Here is a 23,696-nt window from a genome sequence, read left to right as displayed (position 1 = left end):
CATGATTTTTGTTTAAACTATAATCTAAACATGCCCACTTATCTAGTTAATTACAGGAGCAGTGTTACTTCAAAACAATAAACATTTATTATCTATTATTTTAATTAAACAATATAAATAATAATCGAACTAAAGGATAATCATTTTTCAGTATTAAAATTATTTAATTAAAAACTATAAAAAAAATAGTTGTTTTGTATAATAAAAAAAATAAAAATACAGTTATTATTTATCCTTTCTTCTTCAAACGCAACGCCATCTGCTTTCGTTCTGAACCAGAGCGCCAACTCGCGAAGCGCAAGAAGGACTCTAACGCCTCACTCATTTTCAAGATATTTTCTCCATTTCTGAATTTAAAGCATAATTCTCTCTCCACTACCTCTTGGCTTCGAGGGAACCTCTGAAAGCTTGTTCCAGCCTTTATAGATAGAATCATAGTTCCGTTGTTCATCGCCGAGAAGAGCTTGCCGTCGCCGTCTTCCTTCAGGTTTCGTCGTCGTCCCCCTCTGTTCTATTTTTTCCCCTTCACTGTTTCTGCGCTTATTCTTGCATTTTCGTTGTTCACTATGCGGTTTCTCTGGTTATGGTGGAATCACGGTAGTGCTGCTGAGCACTTGTTTTAGGCTCGAAGATTTTTTTTTTTTTCCCTTTCTTCTTTTCTGTTTTTACTTGGTGTTCGACTGGGTAATCTAGATAAGGAGGGAATTTGATTTTCTGATGAAATGTGTTGAATTATTTAAGTTCATATGTTTTTTTTTTCTTTTCGTCCAGTTCATATGTTTATTCAGCTTTTATCTTAAGTTTGATCCACATTGATTCTTTAAAGTCTAATCCATAGCATAAATATTATAAATTTCTAGTTCTGTCCGCCCCTGCTTATTTTTCCAAATTTCATGGAGGCAAAATAAATATCAGTCGCGGAAAAGCTATGAATCTGATTTGTGTATATCTTATTGCAGATCATTTGATATTACTTGAAAAAAATTATCGTTATGTAGCCCTGTTCATTATGGCAATTTGGTTTACGGTTCTTCTTTCTAAGTCCAAGTTCCAAGTCCCATGTGATGTGTTTGGGATTATTTTGATAAAAATTAGAAGAATCTCACAAGGAGTCTATGATTCAATGGATCATAACTTGCTCTTATATAATGACAATGCATGATGCCCACTTTTACCTCTGATTTTTTTTGGGGTCATTTTCTGTGATTTCACACCTGGGTCCTGGAGGTAAAAGTTAATATTAGTATGCGGCTGCATGGTTAGCGTGGTGTCCTCCTCACTCTTTTGTTGATATTTTGAGGACATAGCTTTTTGCTGATATTTTGTTGTATGCTCTCTGCTTGAGAGCTTGAACACTTAAATATCATTGTGTCCCTCTCACTCTTTTGAAAAGGCGACATAGATATCGGGGAAAGAAATTGTCCCTATAACAAGTGATGCATAGGCAGTTGTCATTATATAGCAATGTACCCATGAGCCATGGCCCTGCCATCTTTACATCTTTAATTTGAGATATAATGAATTGATTATGCATTGGCATAAACTTATCTTCAAGTTGTATGTAAGTTTTTATTTAATTCACATTGAAGAGGAAAAACAGGATAAAGGGATAAGGGCATTTTGTCCGAGTATTATTATTTTTTCCCCTCTCTCCTCATGAACCAAATAAGGTAAAATCTCTCCCCTCTCAGCTGTGTGTCTTATCTTAACTAGAGGTCTTCAGTTTGAGCCCTAGGTGCCACTGCATTAAATACTCATTGGAAGATCCTTCTACTTTTTTGGTCCCACCTGGCTTGGACTGGATTGATCAAAGTCCAAGGTGTCTCCAGATAGAGAGTGCAAATGCAACCAACACCCCCCCCAAAAAAAAAAAAACTCATTTATCCCCCCCCCCCCTCCTTCTCCATTAAAATCTTATAATTTGAGATACGTAACAATTTTGGTCTTTGGTGCTTGCCTTTGACCTGTTGAAAATACATAGAGTAAATAGGTCCCTGAAAACACATACCTTATTAAATTTTGTTCTTAGATTTATTGTCTTATACAATTTAATGTTAACGCATCTCTGGACAATTGACAAGTTGGTGCATACGCAGAGTTACAAACTTTGAGGATTAACTTGTGTAGAATAATAAATCCAACGAATCAAATGATAGGAGTTATATTTTAGTAGACTAAATTGTGCATTTACTCAATTTCAAAATTCTTCCTTTGAATAATGTATGGCTTCATATTTCTATATGTTCATACATCACATCATTAGCTGTCCATGTTTGCACCAGGTTGAGTCTTGTGCTCAAAGTGGTGTCATTGTTTGTCAAATTTTGACTTCTTCTCTTGTTGGAATTAGCTTTAAACGTTTTAGACATAAGTTGGGTTAGATTCTTTTAGAGGATTCAAGTACTATGTTTCTTAACAATAGCACACAGTAGGATCCAAAGTTCAGTATGGAAGGTGGTTTTGTTATATGTTATCATTTTGCTTGATTGTTACTTTAATAGCTGATTGAAGATGAGATTTACATTGCGAGTGACGTTACACACGATATGGTTTTTAACAGAAATAATTTGGCACCATTTTCCTAGATGCTACAAAAGTTGTCTGCATGATTGGACAGAGCTTTGCGTTGAAATTAATGGGAAGGATAGGACATGCTCTTGTTACTGCAAAGCCAAGATGTTTGTTTTCCCTTGCTTATGGACCTTCCGAACTGAACCCATTCTTAAAAGGATTCCAAATTCACATGGGCAAATCCTACTTGCCATTCTCTGATCTCCTAGAGAAAAGAGACCAAATTGCCATTGCAACTGCACTTTCGCTTTCTGCAGATTTGAAATCATTGTCTCTCGGTGACCAAATCCATTCTCATGTCATCAAGTTGGGATTTTCTAATGACATTTTCTCACAGAATAATTTGATTAAGACGTATTTCAAAGTTGGAGTTTTGTCATATGGCTGTAAGGTGTTTGAGGAGATGGCTAAAAAGAATCTAGTGTCATGGACTATAGTGATTTCAGGTGCAATTCAAAATAGTGATTTTGAATTTGGTTTAAACATATTTGTGGAAATGTTACGAGCTGGGCTGAGGCCAAACGAGTTTGCTCTTGGCAGTGTGATGAAGGCATGTGCTACTCTGGGAGTGCGCATGCTTGTTATAGCCGTTCACTGTTCTGCTTTAAAAATTGGGTTGGATCAGAACCCATTTGTAAGTACATCAATTCTTAACATGTATGTTGAGTTGAGAGATATTGAATCTGCTGAGTTGGTTTTTGATATCATGAAAGACCTAGACGCTGGTTGTTGGAATGCCATGATTGGAGGATATATCAAATGTAAATGTGACTTTAAAGCCTTGCAATTGTTGACATTGATGCCATATGTAGGTGTGAAAATGGACAAATATACCTTTATAAGTGCTCTCAAGGGATGTTCAACCATGGGAGCTTTGCAATGCGTAAAACAAATTCATGGATTTATTATTCAAAGTAAGGTGGAGTGTATTACTTCAGTAATGAATGCTCTTGTGGATGTGTATTTCAAAAGTGGTGACAAGGACTCTGCTTTGAGGGTTTTCAGTCGGATTCAGGACAAAGACATCATCTCGTGGAATACTGCATTTTCAGGCTTTTCTCAGAATGGAAATGCAAGAGACCTTGTTACATTATATCATAATCTAATGATACTAGGTGGCAAACCAAATAATGTCACTTTTTCTGGATTGCTTAGAAAATGTGGGTACTTACATAATCTTGGTCTTGGGCTTCAGTTCTATTGTGCTTCCCTGCATTTTGGACTATTTGATGAAGTCAGCATCATAAATTCAGCAATCAGTATGTTCTCTAGATGTGGGAAAATGGATATGGCATGCACTGCATTCTACACTGCACCTTGTTTGAACATAAATACTTGGAATGAGTTGATTTCTGGATATATTATAAACGGCTTCTATGAAGAAGGAATCAAAGACTTCAATAATCTGCGAGAATTGGGTTTTGAAGCAGATGAATACACCTACTCAAACACTCTAGAAGCTTGTTGTAGATCTGAAAGCCAAGAGATTGGCAGACAGCTTCACTGTGACCTCCTTAAATCTGGATTCCATTCGCATGACTATATTTGTAGTTTATTAATTAAATGTTATAGTACCTTTGGGCTACTAGATGATTGCTACCCGTTCTTCAATGAACCTGAGAAGTTAGATTTGGTTTCTTGGGGAACCATGATTTCTTCACTGGTTCATCAAGGCCTTAATCATGAAGCATTCAAATTCTTGCAACTGCTTATGAAAGCTGGTGAAAGTCCTGATGATTTTATTTTGGCCAGTATTTTAAATAACTGTGCTAGTGTTGCAGCTTATCGACAGGCGAAATCTTTTCATGCTTTAGTTATAAAATTGGGATGCTGTGTGTATCCATTTGTTGCAAGTGCTCTTATTGATGCCTATGCAAAATGCTCAGACATAGAGAATGCAAGAGTGGCTTTTGACCAGTCTCTCAATTTGCTTGATGTTGTTATATATAATGCCATGATCATGGCTTATGCACACCAAGGTCTTGTTGTTGAAGCTATGGATATCTTTGAGAAGATGAAATCAGCTAACGTACATCCTAGCCAAGCCACATTCATCTCGTTGATATCAGCTTGCAGTCATAATGGTCTTATCCATGTAGGTTGTTCTCTCTTTCAATCAATGAGTTTAGATTATGGCTTGAGACCATCTCCTGAAATTTATGGTTGTTTGGTTGATATGCTTTCGAGAAATGGTTACCTTGAAGATGCTAAATTGGTAATAGAAGCAATGCCATTTACTACTTGGCCAGCTATTTGGAGAACCTTACTCAGCGGTTGTAGGATATATGAAAATAGAGCATTGGGGGAATGGGCTGCTGGGAGGTTACTTCAATTATTTCCTGAAAGTGAGGCAGGTTATGTACTGTTAGGAAAGGTTTACTCTGAAAGTGGTAGTTGGGAGGATGCTGCGAACTTGAGGAGGAAAATGACTGACAGAGGTGTTGCAAAAGGTCTAGCATATAGTTGGATCGAGACATAAACTGAGTTCACAGATTATGAAGAAGCTAGAGTTGTGTAGGTCCATGTCATTGTAGACTGTTGAGAAGGTGGAATCATCCTTCCTATTTTTTTTGTTATATGTTATTGTAACCATATAGGAAAAGGAGATGGCAAATAAGAATGACAGGACATCTATAACTTAGTTTCAGGTAAAAGTATTCCTATATTTGGAAAAATTAACTGAATAAGTTATAAGTCAATATATTGTTAACCTGTAAATTCAGTCTTGTTACATCTTGATTTAGATCACCAATCCTTTGACGTTTTGAATTTTAATATTTTTGTCCATTTTATTCGAGTTTTAAGCCTCTTAGATCATGTGGGTTGGAATACAACACAAATATTTTGTTCAACCCATAAAAAAGGAAATAGCATATTTGTCAAAGTGACTCAACCGAGATGGAAATTGGTGTATTTCTAATACATGATATATCTGTAGTAGTAGAGGTTTGTGCTTCTATTCTTTGGAGATGTCTGAATTTTTCAATGTTTATGTTACTGTTTTATCCATCCCCAGATATCTATTCCTTTGCTCTGTATCCTGGTCTATTGAGATTTTGAAAATGACACCGGATTGAATGTTTAAATCGCATTCACTGTTTGGGATTAAAGTGGTTGCTTTGTGTAGCACAAGTAATCATTAACCAATGATCTGATAAACTTGTGTTAATTCCAGGGAACAGAGCTGCAATGGCTTCTTATTGCTGTAATTCTTTTCCAACTAGATCTCATTTCATTTCATCAGACTTCCTCAGGCAGTTAAAAACTCCACAGCTTCTCCACAGGGTAACATCCTACTACTGATATTCATTGTTTGGTTATTTTATTGTTCTTTCATGTTATTTAACTTTCTTTACCTTAAAGCTATGGACAATTGTTGCACTAAAGGTAAATTGTCAGTATTTCTTGCATATTGTTTTTCAAAGAGTATGATGCTAATTCCACCATTTTTAGATTGTGTTTTAAGATGTATAATGTGAAGTAATCTTTATGGCTTGTATGACAATCGTACAAAATTGTTTCATGTTATAAAATTTAAGCTGTCATACAACTTTAGGAAATTAGGATTTAAAAATGAAAAATTTAATTTCATGGGCAGGATTTCAGTTACGGAATTTTCCATATTTTTGACAAAATTGTTGTTTTTTTAATCTTGAAGGAGAATAAGTTATTAACAAGAATTGCTTTGAGAACATTGCTTAATGTTGGTCGACTAATGCACATGGAAATATATATATATATATATATATATATTTGCATAACGGGTTCATAACAACATGGAGTGCTTATTGGGACACCACATTAATCTTTTGTTGGAAAAAAAAAAAAATTTTAGTCCTTGGGGATTTACTGCAATGGTAGTTGACCGGGCAAATTGTTTTTTCTGCATTTTCTATAGACTACTTTCATATCATTGAAGTTCTCTTTATGTCTTTTGTTATAAGAAATTCATCTTTTTGGCACGGCAACCCTATCTAGTATGTGCTTATTTTTTATGTCATCAACACAGGCCAAAAGAAGGTTTGATGTTTATCCAAGATCTTCAAAAGTTACTGCATTTTATGGCTTGAAGACCCCTCCCTATAAACTTGTAAGTGAATATTCACAGAATTATAAACTTGTTTGTGCATGTGCAAGCGTAAAGATCGTTTTATTGTGCTGGCACATGCATCAACTACCACGGCAATGAGCATATAAAAAAGATAATTGTTGAAAGCGCTTTCATTTTACACGTGACTTGTTAGCTGAGGTATTAAACATCAATTAAATTCTTGTAGATTAAGTAAGGAGTTACTGGTAGTTTACCCAAAGTAAAGAGTGTCTTTTTGTTAGAAAACTGCTATTTTAGATAACTATTCTCAAGTTTCTTTCTGCTTATCTTTTCTCACTCTTCTATGCATTGTCTCTCTCCTTCCTTTCCACTGTTTTCCCCCTCATTCTGAACGGCAAATCTTTAATAAACTTGCGTGATATTTCTTTTTTAACTACCACCATAGTGATAACTTGAAATATGATTTGTTTAGGCTATATTTTTTACTTTGGTTCAGCTTGTTCGTGCTCACTTTTCTTTCTTTCTTTCTTTCTCTTCTATTTTCTTGCTTCCTTTTAGGTATTTGGATTATAATAAAAACTTAAATGTGATCTGACTCGCATATTAATCATTGTTAATTTTTTTGTTTTCAGGCAACAACTTTTTTCCCGACAAATGACTATTTCCTCTCACAATCATGCATGATCTAAAGTCTACATAATTAATCAACTATTTGCAAATATCAAGTTAAACCTTGTATATACAGTTGACCAACCAATTTTGACTTGTCCATTTATTTGTTGCTTCATTGTTCTTAGGATGCATTAGAGCCGTATATGAGCAAGAGGACAATTGACGTACATTGGGGGGAACTTCATCGGAACTTTGTGGAAGGTTTAAACAAGCAGTTGGAGAAGGATGACCTACTATATGGCTACACCATGGATGAGCTAGTCAAAGAAACATACAATAATGGGAATCCCTTACCAGAATTCAACAATGCAGCCGAGGTACTTATATTACATTCAGTAGATTGACTTCGATGATTTGTTTCATTTGTTTGAGACTTGGAATCTACTTGCATCTATGTATAGTAAATTAAAGCATATGAGGTGCTTTTAACTTCATAATAAGGAAACTTCGTAACACATAATTCTCACAACCTCCTTCAATATGATGGAGTTGGCTGCAGGAGTTTGCTTTCATAAAAAGTATTTTATATAGAGAATAATGTAACGGGTAAGAAATTAATATTGCGGAGAATTTCTTTACAAAATGTAGCTGATCACCATGCCAAATGACAAGGTAGATGTTATTGCAGAGAATTTTCACAACCACATTTTTTTTTTCCGGTGACATGTGCTGAATATAGGCTATGTGTTGTAACTGTATATACATACCTATTAAAATATTGAGCCTTGATCTTTCAGCTGTAGGATTATATTTCCAATGTGTCCTTTTTTGGTGGTACATAATTGAGTGGAGGACTGAATATGATCTCTTGCTATAAACCCCTCATCAATAGACTGCATCTAGTAGCTTCGTTTCTACTGCATCTTTGCAATCATATCTCATCGTTATTGCTGGAATATGAATCACTCGCATATATACCATAACATTTATGTGGATGTAAAGTAAGACAGAACAATACTTAGAAAGGAAAAAATTGAAGATATCTGGAACTGGTTACGGATAACATGGCTTCACTTCTGTCACCAAAAAGAAATGTGGCTTCACTTCGGCATTGGAAAAGGGAGAGTATTCCACTGTTTCAGTATGTACAACATAGATATGCAAATGCTACAGCATGGAAGCAAGCGGCGTTGAATAGGATAAAAAGGAGCTTGAGAATGACATTGGTTAACTGCTCAAGCGGTACAACAGAATTGGCTGTAAACATACATACTATTTGTTAATTTACTTGGAGCAATATTAAAGAGTTAATTTATGCATGGATGCAACCTGGGGATGGGTATTGGGCCTTGCCCTTTATGTTTCTCAGAGAATCTCTATCCTTCATGTTAACCAAAAAATTTTGCACCGTAGCTATTTGTTCATGTTGCCAGGCTGTAAAAGTGCTTGGTCTACGAAGGCAATAACTTGATTTTGCTCAAATCTTCTAGAGCAAAATGGATGCACACGAGACATCCGTTCCACATATTATCCTCTCATCCAGATGCTTACCTTTTGATAAATATATATATAGCTTTTTGAGCTTAATGAAATTTTATTTAATGTATTTTAGCCATACTTGGTTAGAATTTCCCCCGAACTGTACATGTCTAAAGAAGATATCTCCCTTTTGGTCTTATTTTAAAATTCCCTCAAATTACAAGGCTGTGCTTGTTATGGACTTGCAATAGAGGACTTCCCCCTCACATTTTACAAAATGAATTTGTTTTAGCTCCATTTTGTGACATGTCTGTTGGCATATCCTGTCTTGTTCATCTCATTGACAATAACGGAAGTAAATCTCTTTTTATTTTCCAGAATATCTAGCAATAAAATTACAAGACAGCTAAACAGTGTCTTATCTAGGATTAGTGTCGTTAAGACGCTATACCTACTCATGGCCCTCCATGTGCAGGTTTGGAATCATGACTTCTTTTGGGAATCTATGCAACCAGGAGGGGGTGAGATGCCCAAACTAGGTCTCCTTCAACAGATTGAAAAGGATTTTGGTTCGTTTACAAATTTTAGAGAGAAGTTTATTGAAGCTGCCCTCACATTGTTTGGCTCTGGCTGGGTTTGGCTTGTTTGTAAGTCCCCTCTGAATTGATTGCCTCTCATAGAGGTTGTGTGTGGGTGGTACATGTTTGTGGAAGAGAAAGAAGGAAGAGGCCGGACAAAACATATATTATTGAAATGTTAAATTGTTATTCTATTTAATATAGCCGCACGATAGTACTACATGTACCCTTTATTTTGGATGTACTACAAAAAACTATTTCTTAAACCTACTAGACTGCCTGCCCTAATTTCTTTATATCTCTTGGACAGTCTATTTTGCTTATCTAAATTCCTTAAGATGCTATTTGGCTGTCAGATAATTGATCTTCAGGATGTTTGAATATAACGAAGAGGAAGTTTAAATTTTTTGTTGTCTATATTCTAAATAATATAGGAATAAATGCGATTTTTATGTCCCAAGCGCTATGAAGCACAAACACTTAAAAACGGGGTCACGTTCATGTTCAATACATGTACAAGAGTCATATTATACGCACATGATATTTTGAATTCTATTTAGATATTTCAGATATGTCTGCATGTCTTTGACAGTGCCATGTTCAGTGTCCATATCATTGTCTATGCTTCCTCAAAAGCAAGTGTTGAATCACAAAGACTTTCTAAGTCCTGGAAAATTAAGATATTCACCCACCAAATGCCTCCTACATCATTGGTGCCTCTTGAAATTTAGGAATGAATAGCAAATTGTGCCGAGAATTACATATGTTAAATGCATTTCTATTGTCAAGTATTTTGATTTATGCTGGGGACTTTTGCTAATCTTTATGGCTTGGTTGATTCAGTGACCAGAGAAGAGAGACGACTTCAAATACTAAAAACATCTAACGCCATTTGCCCAGTTGTGTGGGATGACATAGTAAGTCAGTTTCACTTCCCTCTATAACTTGAGTTGATATTATTAGCATTAGAGTTGATAATCTTTTTGTCATGCAGCCCATAATCAATTTGGATATGTGGGAGGTATGCTTATCTCTCTCTCTTCCCCCTCTCACATGCACACACACTCACACCACACACACGCTGTCATTTTGTGATTTGTAGCTATCACAAACTGACTTTGCTTCCTTTTCTGCAGCATGCGTATTATTTGGATTACAAGGTACGTAACAATATTCATGGCTGGTGGAGTAGCTAATCATGGGCTTGACCAGCCCATGGGCATATTAACCCCATATAATGGATCTATAATTCTAGCCCAACACGCTTATGGTCAGTTGGGCTCGGCCCAAGCCCAAACAACAAAATTCACCAATTTTGTTACCTCTTTAAAGTTGCATTACTATTCATCATTTATTTTCATTCTTCATATCCTTTTTACCAAGCCTCAGTCTTCAATTTCACCTAAGAAATTCTATATTCATTCCTAATAGATGTAGTGTCATAAAAGTTATCTGGACAAAAGTTCACTTAGTTATGAAACTGTGACTAAATTGACTATAAATTTATATTTTTGTCTTTTCTTAGATGAAAGGTGTTATTTGTTTGTAATGCATGTTAAATAGTTAAATTCAGGTGACCTCTTTTCCCCAAAGCTGAACAATATTTATAAGCCATGGACAACACAGTTTATTTTTATGGTTATGTGCAATGCATGGAGGGTCCATATCTCGTTTTATTTGTATATACATAAACACGTCCAAGTTCAGGCTTTACTCGAGGGTTGTGGGTTTAATTGGGCTTTGCTTGAAGGACAGCTGAACCCACAAGCAAGTATGATTGTGCCTTACTTTCCTTTGAAGATGTCTTCCTTACAATCCTTGTGTGATCTGTTGGACAGAATGACAGAGCAAAGTATGTGAATGTCTTCATGGATCACCTCGTCTCTTGGGATGCTGCAATGGGGCGCTTAGCGCGAGCTGAGGCTTTTGTGAACTTGGGAGAACCTAAAATTCCCGTAGCTTGAAATGCTGTAGGTAGTAGTTGATTTGAGCATGTTCGGTAGGGTGTTGATTTTGAAATGAAGGGCTTATTAGAGTTTGGACAGGTTTTGGTCATTATTTCAGTAGAAAACATGCTTGTAGATTTGTAGAGCCGCCCATATGCTTCTTTTGTTTGTCCATTTTTGCTATATTTAATGTAGGATTGCAGACAAGTAGGCACTGGGGAGATTTTGAGCATAGAAGCAGGAAGCAAGTAGTTCAGACCTTAACCGGGAGAGAGAAGGATTTTGTAAGTGTAATATGTTGGATTGTATTTAACCTATGAAACTATGCCATTCTGTTTGTTGTTCGTTCGTTTGTCAAAACGTTAATAATTTGGTATGCAGAATGGAAAGAAAATAAGTGAAAGGAGAAACGAAAAGAAAAAACACAAAGGCATGATTTATAATGTAGGCCAAAATTTTTTTGATGTAAAGTGGATCGCTTGTAATTTGTATAGTTGTCACTTGTCACGCTATAGTCATAACATTTTTTTTTTTGGGTGAGTTGGATTCTGAAGTCATCAAAGTTGGACATGTTTTTAAGTTCAAAGAGTTTTTATGAAGATATTTATAGATCGTCTACCAAGATTTTTACACCGATAATAGGATTCAAACTTACTTTAATTATAATATTTTACATTCAAATTTAAATGAAATGTTAAGAAAAACAAATGTATATGTGTGAAAATAAAAACATGGGACCATTGAGTTTTTAAAATGCTCATGTATTTTAACATATTAACTTTTTCTAAGCAATAATTTTATAAGTAAAATTGCCAAAAGTAATTTTTTTTAAATCATCTAAAAATTAAATTTTAATAGAAATGTAATGGTTCAATGGAAAGTATTAAATTCTTCCCAATCAAGTTGTCAGGTTGCGCACTTCAGCATCTAGGAAGCCACATCTGCGTTTCCTTTGCTTTGTTATTTTTCTTTCAAAAAGTTAAGGAATTAATTACTTTGCATTTTTCTTTCCTAATATAATCTTTTAGTTTTATTTTCAACAAACTATTTAAGGAATCATATTTCTCTTGTTATGTAGATTTTTCCATTATTCTAAAATCTTCTGCATTAAATTCCATTATAAATATTTTCTAAATAAAAAAATTCATAAAATCCAAATCTTCATTCATAATTCACTAACCATATAATTATACCCCTCCACTACAAATATGTATAACTATAAGGAGCTGAACCAATATTGCAAGAAGCACAACCATTTCTCTTCATTTGACATAAATTCTTCATAAATTTTGAGAACAAAGAAATTATGGAAAAGGCTTCTCTCGTTTCAGCTCTCTTTGTTGTTCTTCTTGCCACATAAATTTCATTGTTAATATGACGTTCTTTTGGTGATGCTAGAAATGTTATTATGTAGAGTTTAGTTAAAGTTTGTGCAATTTTTTATAAATTTTACATTTTATATTGATTAATATTGATATCAATGTTTTTTCTTTCTGTTCATTATACTATTTAATCACTCCATACCAAATATTTTTAAAACTAGAGAGAAACGAAGTTTAAGATAAACCATGCTGTTCATTGCCTAAGAATAATATGATTTTTTATATCTTTTTATATTTCATCCTGCCCTTCTAAGCCGCTTTTAAAAATAAAAAAAAAAAAGATGTATGTGACTTTTTATAAGGCACCATATGAAATATGTATTATATTTCTCTCATATTGTCTCTATTTAATACTGGTTTATGCGTTCTGAAATTGGCTTTTTAAAGGATGAGTTTAATAAAAAAGAAGTTGGAAACTTTGTTAATTTTCAAACAGAACTAATAAAGGGAAAATGACAATTAGGTCCCACTCAAGGGAATTAAATACAAAAAGGTCCCTTGAAATTATAAAATTATTTTAAAGTCTCAAAAAAATTTTGCATTAAATTTTATTTGTTTACTTACCAAATTACCCTTCTTCTTTTTTTAAAGTTTACATTGACAACTGAAAGAGCAGTGGTTGACAACTCAGGGTGCAAGGATTGACAACTATCGCGGCTGGTTTGACAACTTATGGTCTGATATGCTGAGAAAATGTGTTGTCAAACCAACCGTGATAGTTGTCAATCCTTGCACCCTGAGTTGTCAACCACTGTTCTTTCAATTGTCAATACAAAGTTAAAAAAAAAAAACTAATGTATCAAAAGGAATATTCTATTTATTGTCATTTTTAACCAAATCACATGTATTACCAAAAAAAAAAAAAGTTACAAAGAATCAGTTAGTGCTCTTGATTTTTCAAAAATTATCATAATAATTCAAAAGTACTGCCAAATAAAATCTATGACATAATTTATGTCCTCTCTCTAATTTTGTTTGTAAAATGACTATGCAGGCATTTCATCAATAGGGTAAGAAGATGTTCAATGCAGGAGACATGTTGATTGCGTTGGGAAGATTAAATGCAAAGCGGAACCTTTATGTCTTCTGGGAACATGCCAATGTGTTGGACAAAACACACAAAATTTAGTACCTAAGTGCCTGTGATTGCCAACATTTATTATGTCCCCAAGAGCGTTGTTCTTTCCAAGCATGTAGCAGCCAAGGGCAATGTTATTGTGCCTGCCATGGCCAAAACTAATTCTAATTGCCCAGCTCTCTATAATGTATAGTATTCTCATTTTGATACCAGCAGAACCATGAGTTGAATAAAATCATATTGGTTTTTTACCCTTTTTTCATCTAAATATCACAGCTCAATCATTTCGGTTGTTTGTGAGTTGCTTCATTTTTTTAACAATGACGAGTTACCGTAGAATCATGTAATTACATGCAAAAGGATTAAATTCATAGTTTAAAAAATCATATATAACTAGTCAGTTCAGACCAAAAACCGACCGGTTTTTGGTCCAATCTAATTGAGTGTATGAATTGGTGGGAAAGTAACCCGGTATGAACTAGAATGAACTGATGCAAACCAGTTATACATAACCTAGTCAACCTGCCAAGCTAGGTGAATTGGTTAGACTTTTTTAAGTCTATAAATGATATTTTTTTGTTATATTTTTATTATTATCAATTAAATTATATTAGTTTAATATGACCAGCCTGATTCTAAGTTTATCCCAATCTGACTTACCAACCATTGAAATATTACCTTGATTGGTTAATTATTCAGTCCGGTTTTAGTACCTCAACTAAATTAGAGAACGTGATGCACTTTATTTGTCCAAATTGATTAACTCATTGCACAACACAAGACAAAAGTGTATATTTGTGTAAGGTCTCACTCTAATCCCTTAATTTGATAAAATATCTTTTTCTTTCTTCACCCTTAATTCTTAAACAGTTAGTCTCAAATGATTTTTTTGTTTTGTGAAAATAACTGTTACTTTTAAAAAATTAAATTTCATACATCAGTAGTTAAAAACCTTTTGTTAATATTTAAAACGTCAATGCGAGCGGAAGCCTGAAAAGTCCCTATAAAATTAAAAGACTAAAATAAAATTTTGTATGAAGTTCAAAAACCGAAAATATATTTTTCACATAGTTACAGATGATTGATAAAGGGAACAAAAAGGAAAACATCAGGCGTATAGGCTTCTCTAGCCAACCAATTATCGGCATATTGATTACCTTCGAACAAATTTCAAATTAATGTGCCAATATCATTATTGTTGTGAAGTATTTAAAAGCGTACAAAAAATCATTATTTTTGGTAACTTAAAGACTTCATAAAAGTTAAGTAATTTGGGGGGACATTTTTTTTTCCCCTATTTAATTGCTTGTGCCTCATTGTACCTCTTTCTCCCTAGGAAATGCTACATCAATGTTTTGGCATGTCTCCCTTTTCTCGTTTGATTGATCATATCTACCATAACTTCCCCAAAAAGAAAAAAAGCCCTAAGCTTCCCAAAAAGGGGCAAAAGCAGAAATATGTAAAACTATCTGTAATTTGATTTAAAATTGTTGGCCAAAAATTTTTTTGATGAAAAAAAAACAATTTCCGATTGTATAATTTGACAATTGTGTAGTTGTTTTGTTACTTTATAATCCTAATACTTTACATTCAAGTTTAAATGAAGTGCGAAAGCCAAATACATGAAAGTAAAAAGTATAAACCTGGGACAATTGAGTTTCTAAATGGTTCTTCTTTTTTTTTTTTTTTGGCTCATACAAAAAGTAAACTTTAATAGAAAAATAGTAGTTTAATAATAGAAAGTTCTAAACATATTTCAGAATCTAGAAACCACACGCACGCAAGCACAAATATATATAGGTTTATTTCACCAAAATATATATGTATATAGGTTTATATATATATATATTTATGTTTCCTTGCTTGGTGATTTTTCTTTTAAAAAGGTAAGGAATTAATTACTTAGGATTTTTCAATATATACTAAAATCTTCATATTTAAATGCCATTATAATTATTTTCTAAATTAAAGACTTCATCAAATCCAACTCTTTGATTTCACTTGCCATATATTCAGTTTCCAAAAAAGAAAAACTTTACCATATGTGCTTATATTATTATATCTCCTTAATTCATTATAAATAGGAATAAGTTGAGCTGAACGAATATTGCAAGAAGCACAACCATTTTCACTTGGTTTGGCATAAATTATTCAGAAATTTTGAGATCAAAGAAATTATGGAAAAGGCTTCTTCTCTCATCTCAGCTCTCTTTCTTGTTCTTCTCGTCACATCTACATGTCATGGTAATATCACTTTCTTTTGGTAATATTAGTTATGTTATTGTATATGTGATGGTAAATTTATATTTTATATTGATTGATATAGACATAGATATTTTTTTCCTTTTTGTTGGTTGTACTATCCAATCACATCCATTTATTTTAAGAAAACAAAATATAGGGAGAAGAAATTTAAGACAAGTCTTGTTATTTGTCTCTTGAGACTAGTATGACTTTTGATCCTTTTTGTATCTCCTCCAACCTTTTTATAAGGCACTTGGATCAAGGAGAGATGCTGGATCACTTTTACCAGATATCATGTATATATGAGATGTTTGTTGCATTTGTTTTTTTTTTTTTATATATATATTGTCTTTATTCAATATGGTTTATGCTTTCTGAACTTGTGTCTTTAAAGGATGGATTAACAAAGGCAAGGTTAGCAACTTTGTTAACTTTCAAGCAGAATTAATAAGCGTTAAACCTCTCCTTAGTTTTGATGAAAGTATTGAAATAATACTACCTCATGTCTTAATTATAAGACATTATTTATAGTTTTAAACAGAGTCTTATAATTAGGATAGGGTAGTATATGAAATAATTCGAGGGAGTATTTTATTTATTCTGACTTTTAATCAAATCACATGTATTCATAAACAAGTTTACTAAATTAGTTACCCCTCTTGATTTTGAAAAATTATCATAACATTTCAAAATTACCCTTAAACTCTATTCTTTGCATGTCATGCACTTTTCTAATACGTCCTCTTTTCCTTATGAAACACTTTCTTCATATATTTAATAAAGATAGTGCAAGAGAATACAAATCAATATAATATTGAAATTTAATGTGATTAATAAGAATAATATTAAAATCACTTAAATTTTATAATAAATTTAATGTTTTTAACTGTTTTTATTACTTCATGTACGCAAACATTTGAACAGGACAAGACAACATTGAATGTAGCAGTGGTGTTGAGTGTGGCAAGAGACTTAAATGCATAGGAACACCTGCTTGTGTTGAGGGGAAATGCCAATGTCTTGATCAAAAAATCACACAAAATTTAGTACAAAAGTGTACAAGTGCCCATGATTGCCAATATTTATTATGTCCCAAAGGACCTTGTTATTTCCAAGCATGTAACAGCAAAGGGCAATGTTATTGTGCCTGCCATGCCCAAAACTAAATCTATTCCCAACCCTATAATGTATTGTGTTCTCACTTTGGTTCCAAAACCATGAGCTTAATAAAATTATATTAGTTTTAAACCTTTTTTTTTAATCTAAACATCAAAGCTAAGTCTGGATTGTTTATGAATTGCTTTAAGTTTTTTTTAGAGAAAATTACTTAACGGGTCCTTATAATTTTGTTCAACTTTTAAATTAAGTTCATGTAGTTTATTTTGCTTACATTGGATTCTTATAGTTTGATCCATTATAAGCATTCATCCTTAAATATAAAAGTCATTAATTTTTATTTGTAAAGTTTCATAGACTTTATGAAATCTGCTTCATTTCATTTCACCTTGTTTTAACATCTATGTATTTCTATAAATCAAATTTCATAAAGTCTATAATTTAAAATTAATGAATAAAACAGTATGGACCCCATCTAAACAAATAAGCTACAAAGACTTAATCTAAAATTGAGATAAATTATAAGGACTTGCGGCCTAAATTTTTTCTCCCTAATAGTAAAGAGTTATATAACTACATACAAAAGGATCAAAATAGAGAACGTGGTGCATTCTATTTGTCCAAATCGATCGAGTAATTCTTGCACCACAATAAAGGGATTGATGAAATGAACAAAACCTACACTAGGTTTATAGGTTTTCCAAGCCAACCTACCTGCACATTGACAAAGAAATGTACAAGTGATTATCACCTCGATTTTTAATATAAAAATTGGATAATTAATTTATAAAAATTAAAAAAATAAATTAAATTAGTCAGTTGTAATAAAAGAATGCTGTCTTTTCTAAAATATTATTGGGAATCATGTGCATTGAAGTTACTCATTAATAAAAGATTTTTAACATATATAATTATTATAGGGGTTGCTTAAAAAAACATAGATAAATACTGTAAATAGATTAAGTTCTTATATTTAAAATTAAATTGAATTTCTACCTAACTTTTACATTACAAAACGAATATAATATATGTTATTTGAAAATAGGTATATAATCAATAAGGACAAAACTTACGCCAAGTTAATTAGGTCTGTTAGGTCTAATAAGCTGATAAAATTTGGCCATCATGATTAATTGTCCACGTCAGCATTGAACCTTCTGATGAACGACGTTAGCGAGGGGACGACAAAACTGCAACGCTCAAAGTCTCCTTGCATAATTTGGTTTAATAGAGATTGAATACTAATGTGTACTATTAATTCATATGGCAAAATTTCGTCAGATACTTGGACCTAATGGACCTAATTAATTTGACATGCATTTTATCCAATTAATAATAATGCAATGTAAGAGCATATCAAAGTAAAAATTCTGAATGAATCTCAAAAACTAATTTTCGAGGGTATCACTTGTGATTTGTGTAGTTGTCACTATATAATCCTAATATTTTACATTCAAATTTAAATGAAGTGTTAAAAAAAAGCCACAAATCTATGAAAGTAAATACTTGGGACAATCGGATTTTTAACTTGAATGGCTCTTTTATTTTTAACAGATTGACTTTTTATGAGCAATAATTTTATAAGCAAAATTGTAAAAAGTGTTTTTTGGGAATCATGCAAAAAGAAAATTTTAATAGAAAGATATAGTAGATTAATAGGAAGTTCTAAACATCATTCAGAATCTAGCTAGAAACCACATATACATATTTACATTCAAATTTAAATGAAAATGTAATTAAAAACACAAATATATGGGAAGTAAAAACATGGGGCAATTGAGTTTTTAAATGACTCTTTTATTTTAACATATTATTCTGAGAAATAAATAAAATTGCAAATTTTTTTTGGGGAACCATGCAAAAAGTAAATTTTAATAAAAAGATAGTAGTTTAATAGAAAGTTCTAAACATCATTCAGAATCAAGAAATCAAATACATACACACACAACATGTCAAACTTGCAACTTGACTCTCCGAGTTTAACATTTTTACATTTTTAGCTAATAAAATCGTATCGACTTACTTTTAAACTCGTGATAACTGTAAACTTCGTTAAACTTGTAAGTTCATTTTCTGAGTTTACCTTTTTTACGTTTTTAGTTTATAAAATCGTGTCAATTTATTCTTAAACTCATGCTAAATTTTTTAATCTGATTATGTTTAGTGACTTTATATATGAATTTTATAAAAATTTCTTTGTTGAATGTGATAAATTATGAATATTGAGGGATATAATTTCAATTATTTAAATTTAAAATATATTTAAACAAAATTGTTCTCCTTTTTGATATATTAATTATTTGATTATATACTTTTAATACTAATTTATTAATAAAAGTAAACTTTTACAAGTTCATGATTTGAGTTTATGATATGAGTTTATATCATTATCACAAGTTTATTTAAACTTGTGAGTTTGAAAGCCTTGCAACACAACACACAAATTATATATATATATATTTTTGCTTTGTTATTTTTCTTTTAAAAAGTCAAGGAATTAATCATGTAGGATTTTTCTTTCCTAATATATAAACTTTCTCAGTTTTTCTTGCAACAAACCTTTCAAGGAATCATTTCTCTAGTTACGTAGATTTTCAATTATACTATAATCTTCTGCATTAAATGCCAATACAATTATTTTCTATAAAAATATTTCATCAAATCCAAATCTTAATTCATAATCCACTTACCATATATTCCGTTCCCCAAAAAAAAACTGAATTACTTACCCCTCCACTATAAATATGTACAAGAGCTGAACTAATATTGCAAGAAGCACAAACAACCACTTCTTTTTGTTTGGCATAAATTTTGAGAACAAAAAAATTATGGGAAAGGCTTCTCTCATCTCAGCTCTCTTTCTTAACCTTCTTGCTGTATCTGCATGTCATGGTAAATGCCACTTTCTTTTATTAGTGATACTAGATTTTTTTTCTTGATTATATTATTCAAACGCCCCATAACAAATATTTTAAAAATTAAAAGGATATGAAATTTAATATAAATTACGTTGTTTATCACTCAGACTTGTTTTATCCTTTCTATAGGCCACCATAAGAGATACTTGTTGCAATTTTCTCATCTTGTCTTTATTCAATAATGATTTATGCTTTCTAAATTGGGCATTTAAAGGACGAGTTTAATAAAGGTAAAGTCAGAAACTCCGTTAATTTTTAAACAATATTAATAAGTTAACCCTATCCTTAGTTCTAAATGGAAATGTTACATCTGATCGGAAGAAATATTCTATATATTGCCATTTTTACATCTATTAAAAAAAGCTTAGAGAATTAGTTAATGGGTTAATACTTTTCATTTTATAAAAAAATTATCGTACCATTTTAAAATTACCCTTAGTTTGTTTGGTATGAGAGAAACAAAAGGAGAAAAAAGAAATGAAGGGGGGCAGAAGAAAAATTTTAATTAAAAAGAAGATAAGTAGGGTTATAAAAGATAGGGAAAATGACATGTAAAGAAACCTGAAATTATAAAATGCCAAAATGGGAAGCTAAGCAAATGTATTATCAGATAGGGAAGTGTTGCCTGATTTGGGATTATGCAAATGTTGCACAATTACCAAACAGCCCCTCATGATACAAACAGACAAAATGACCGGTGGAAGTGTGCAAGTTGTGGCGGGAGCTGGAGGAAAAACTTGGGAGGGACCATGAACGTGGGAGCATGAACGCGCGAAGCAACAACTGAACGACGGAAGTGAGGTTAGTATTCAGTGACTATATTGTTCGCCTCTGTCTTTTGTCTGTCTCCTTTATGCGCTAGTTGATTTTCCTCTTCCCGTTAGATGGCAATGTTGTCGATGTGGGGATAATTTTGAGGTCAAGAGGTTGGCGAAGCATGGAGATGGCGTGGGTATATAGAAAGTGTGGGGAAGGACGGTGATCAGAGGGTGAATGCATGGGGAAGGAAAAACACTAAGGGAGAGGGGTTTGATGGTGTCACAAATGGGTTAGAATGATTAGTGTCAGATAAAGGCACAATGTTGGAGGGAGATTCGAATAATGGAGTGGATTGATTTGAGAAAATAAAGCATTAGTGTGGACGGGAAAGAAATGAGTGTTTTGTTGCAAATTATAAGCATGAATGTGTCAAACCCTAAGTTGGTCATATAAGTTGATGATGATGATATTAAGTCATATAATCATTCGACTTCTGTTATCAGTACAGGTAATGAAGGAAAATGAATTTCGAAGCTGCGTCATCTTGTGGGAAGGAGCTATTCTATTATTTTCATGTGGGGGGAATTTGTGACAAATGGTGAAGGTGAAGTGAGATATAATGGAGGTGGCGTGAGGTTAAGAAGCATTAAGGATGGGCTAACACTTGATGAATTGAGGCTAATGATATGTGAGTGGATTGGTGGTGATGGAAGAAATTATGACATTAAGTACACAGTAGCCTTTGATGAGAAGACATTGATTGACCTTCATGACAATGCTGAAATGTATAACCTCTTTCAATACAATGGGAACAGCAGTCATGTGTATGTGGCCGAAAAAAGACAAGTGGGTCCCCAACCAAGGGACAATATAGAAATGTAAGTGGAAGTTTGTCCTAACTATTTGTTGTCATTTATGAATTTCATCTTGTCATTTGTGTTAATGAATCTTGTCATTATGAATGTAGAACAGAGAGATTCATGGGCATGTCACAGCAAACGGAACTGGATGCGTCTCCCATAATTTGTGTTGTGATTATGGCTGGCTCAGTGAAGAAAATGCTCGTGAATGTGACAATGATGAAATAAGTAGGCCCCCTAATGTGGATAAATCTATCAGAGCTGAAGATACGGATGGTAGTGAGATGGTTCATGCGGAATGGAGGGGACTTTTTACAGGAGTGGGCCAACGTTTTCCTGGTGTAGATGTATTTCGAGTGTCTGCATACAAGTTTGCACTTGTAAACAAGTTTATGGCCAAGTATGTGAGGAATAGTAAGGAATTCATGTCGATGAGGTGTAAAGTTGAGAGTTGTCCATGGAAGCTATATGCAAATCATGTGGAGAAGAGTTGTGATGTGCTAAGAGTGACGACATTTATAAACTGGCATGTTCATTCTGCCCAAGATAGCTTGGACGTGATGCATAGTGGAAGAGCTAGTTTGAACTCATCAATAATAATTGATGAGATGAGGGATCATGCAGACAAGAGCACTTCTGAGATAAGGAAGAGGTTGAAACGAGAGTATGGGATTGATCTAACATATAAACAGGCTTATAGAGCAAGAGAGAAGTCATTGGAAGACATATATGACAGGCCTGAACAATCATACATGCTCATACCATGGGTATGCGAAAGGATAAAGGAAACAGATGAAAAATCGGTTTGAGCGTGTTTTTATTGCCTACGGGGCATGCATTGAGGGTTTCTTGGGTGGCACGAGGCATATTATGTATGTTGATAGAACTCACTTAAGTGGACCATACAAGGGGACAATGTTGTCAGCTTCAGCTTATGGTGTAGATAACAAGTTGCTGTTGTTTGCAATTGCAATTGTCAAGGGAGAAACACTAGATGACTGGACATGGTTTTTCTATATGATAAAAAAATCTTGGGTTCTGTGGAAGTAACGATTGTATCAGATCGACACAATGCTATAATCGGAGGAGTGGCATTAATCTTTGGGGACCAAAGGCATGCCTTTTGTTATAGACACATCAAGGAGAATTTTAGTTCAGAAGTTATGAAAATGAATAAGGGGCAAACAAGGACAAATGGCCGATCAAAGGAGGATGCACTATATTTATTGGATAAAATTGCATACACTAGAACGGATGAGAAATTTAACGCAAAAATGGATGACATGAGATCCTTTTCTCCAAGGCTATTTGATTGGCTTATTTATCATGGGGATGTAGATAGATGGGCTAAAAGCAAGTTCCCATATAAAAGATGGGACAATATTACAAGTAATATAGCCGAATCATTCAATGCATGGATGGTCAATGAGAGAAAGCATACTGTACCCCAATTGATCTATAAGCACCAAGATAAAGTTGCAAGAAAGCTGCATGCCTCCTATATGGCTATGACCAAATGGAAGAATTGCGTTGGTCCAAATATAGAAAGTAAGGTGCTAGATATGGTGGTTGGGTCTGACCATATGTATGCTGAAAATTATGGTGGGAGAAGAGTGAAGGTGAAAACATCACGTGGAGGCCATCGGGTTGATCTTGGACTACACTAATGCAGTTGCAAATCTTAGCAAATGATGGGGATCCCTTGTTCCCATGCTTGTACTGTCATTAAGACTGTGCATGGCAATGTTTATGATTATATTGATAATTGCTATAAAAAGTCATCACAAGAAAAGATTTATGCTCGCAGTATGATTCATGTGGTAACAACAGACATGCCTCACCCAAATGATTACTATAGATTAGAAAATGTCAATGAGCAAGTTTTCTTGCTACCTCCCATTACATCTCGGCCACCAGGAATGCCAAAAGTAAACAGGGATGAATCACAGTTCTAGAACAAACGGATATACCAATGTGGAAGATGCCACCAACCTGGACACATAAGGAGGAATTGCTGAAATCCTAACCCATCATTAAGTTTCGAGTACAGTGGGGATGGGTCATTTTTTGGTGTACATAGTTGTATGCTCTGCCCTTGTCAA

The 23,696-nt window shown here is 33.3% G+C and overlaps 3 protein-coding genes across 3 annotated transcripts; all 3 read left to right on the top strand.

Annotated features, from left to right (window-relative positions):
- The first annotated feature begins 385 nt into the window (after positions 1-385).
- On the top strand, positions 386-11,582 carry LOC114718385 (superoxide dismutase [Fe] 3, chloroplastic-like). The gene is made up of 9 exons (XM_028904049.1): positions 386-487; positions 5,747-5,856; positions 6,581-6,661; positions 7,420-7,611; positions 9,189-9,360; positions 10,135-10,208; positions 10,286-10,312; positions 10,428-10,451; positions 11,130-11,582. Exons 2-9 carry the CDS (start codon positions 5,761-5,763, stop codon positions 11,253-11,255), a joined length of 792 nt encoding a protein of 263 aa, XP_028759882.1. The 5' UTR covers positions 386-487; positions 5,747-5,760; the 3' UTR covers positions 11,256-11,582.
- Positions 2,636-5,050, top strand: LOC114740659 (pentatricopeptide repeat-containing protein At4g39530-like). The gene has a single exon (XM_028928890.1). The coding sequence runs from the start codon at positions 2,636-2,638 to the stop codon at positions 5,048-5,050; it is 2,415 nt and encodes an 804-aa protein (XP_028784723.1).
- Positions 11,583-21,307: 9,725 nt separating the features above from the next.
- Positions 21,308-22,403, top strand: LOC114740576 (uncharacterized). The gene is made up of 2 exons (XM_028928776.1): positions 21,308-21,580; positions 21,702-22,403. The coding sequence occupies exons 1-2, from the start codon at positions 21,308-21,310 to the stop codon at positions 22,401-22,403; spliced, it is 975 nt and encodes a 324-aa protein (XP_028784609.1).
- The last annotated feature ends 1,293 nt before the right edge of the window (positions 22,404-23,696 follow it).

Source organism: Neltuma alba, unplaced genomic scaffold (genome assembly GCF_004799145.2).
Source record: "Neltuma alba isolate B1F8T4 unplaced genomic scaffold, ASM479914v2 tig00000105_pilon, whole genome shotgun sequence".
In the NCBI taxonomy this organism is placed as follows: domain Eukaryota; kingdom Viridiplantae; phylum Streptophyta; class Magnoliopsida; order Fabales; family Fabaceae; genus Neltuma; species Neltuma alba.
This window is presented reverse-complemented; position numbering and strand designations above follow the sequence as displayed.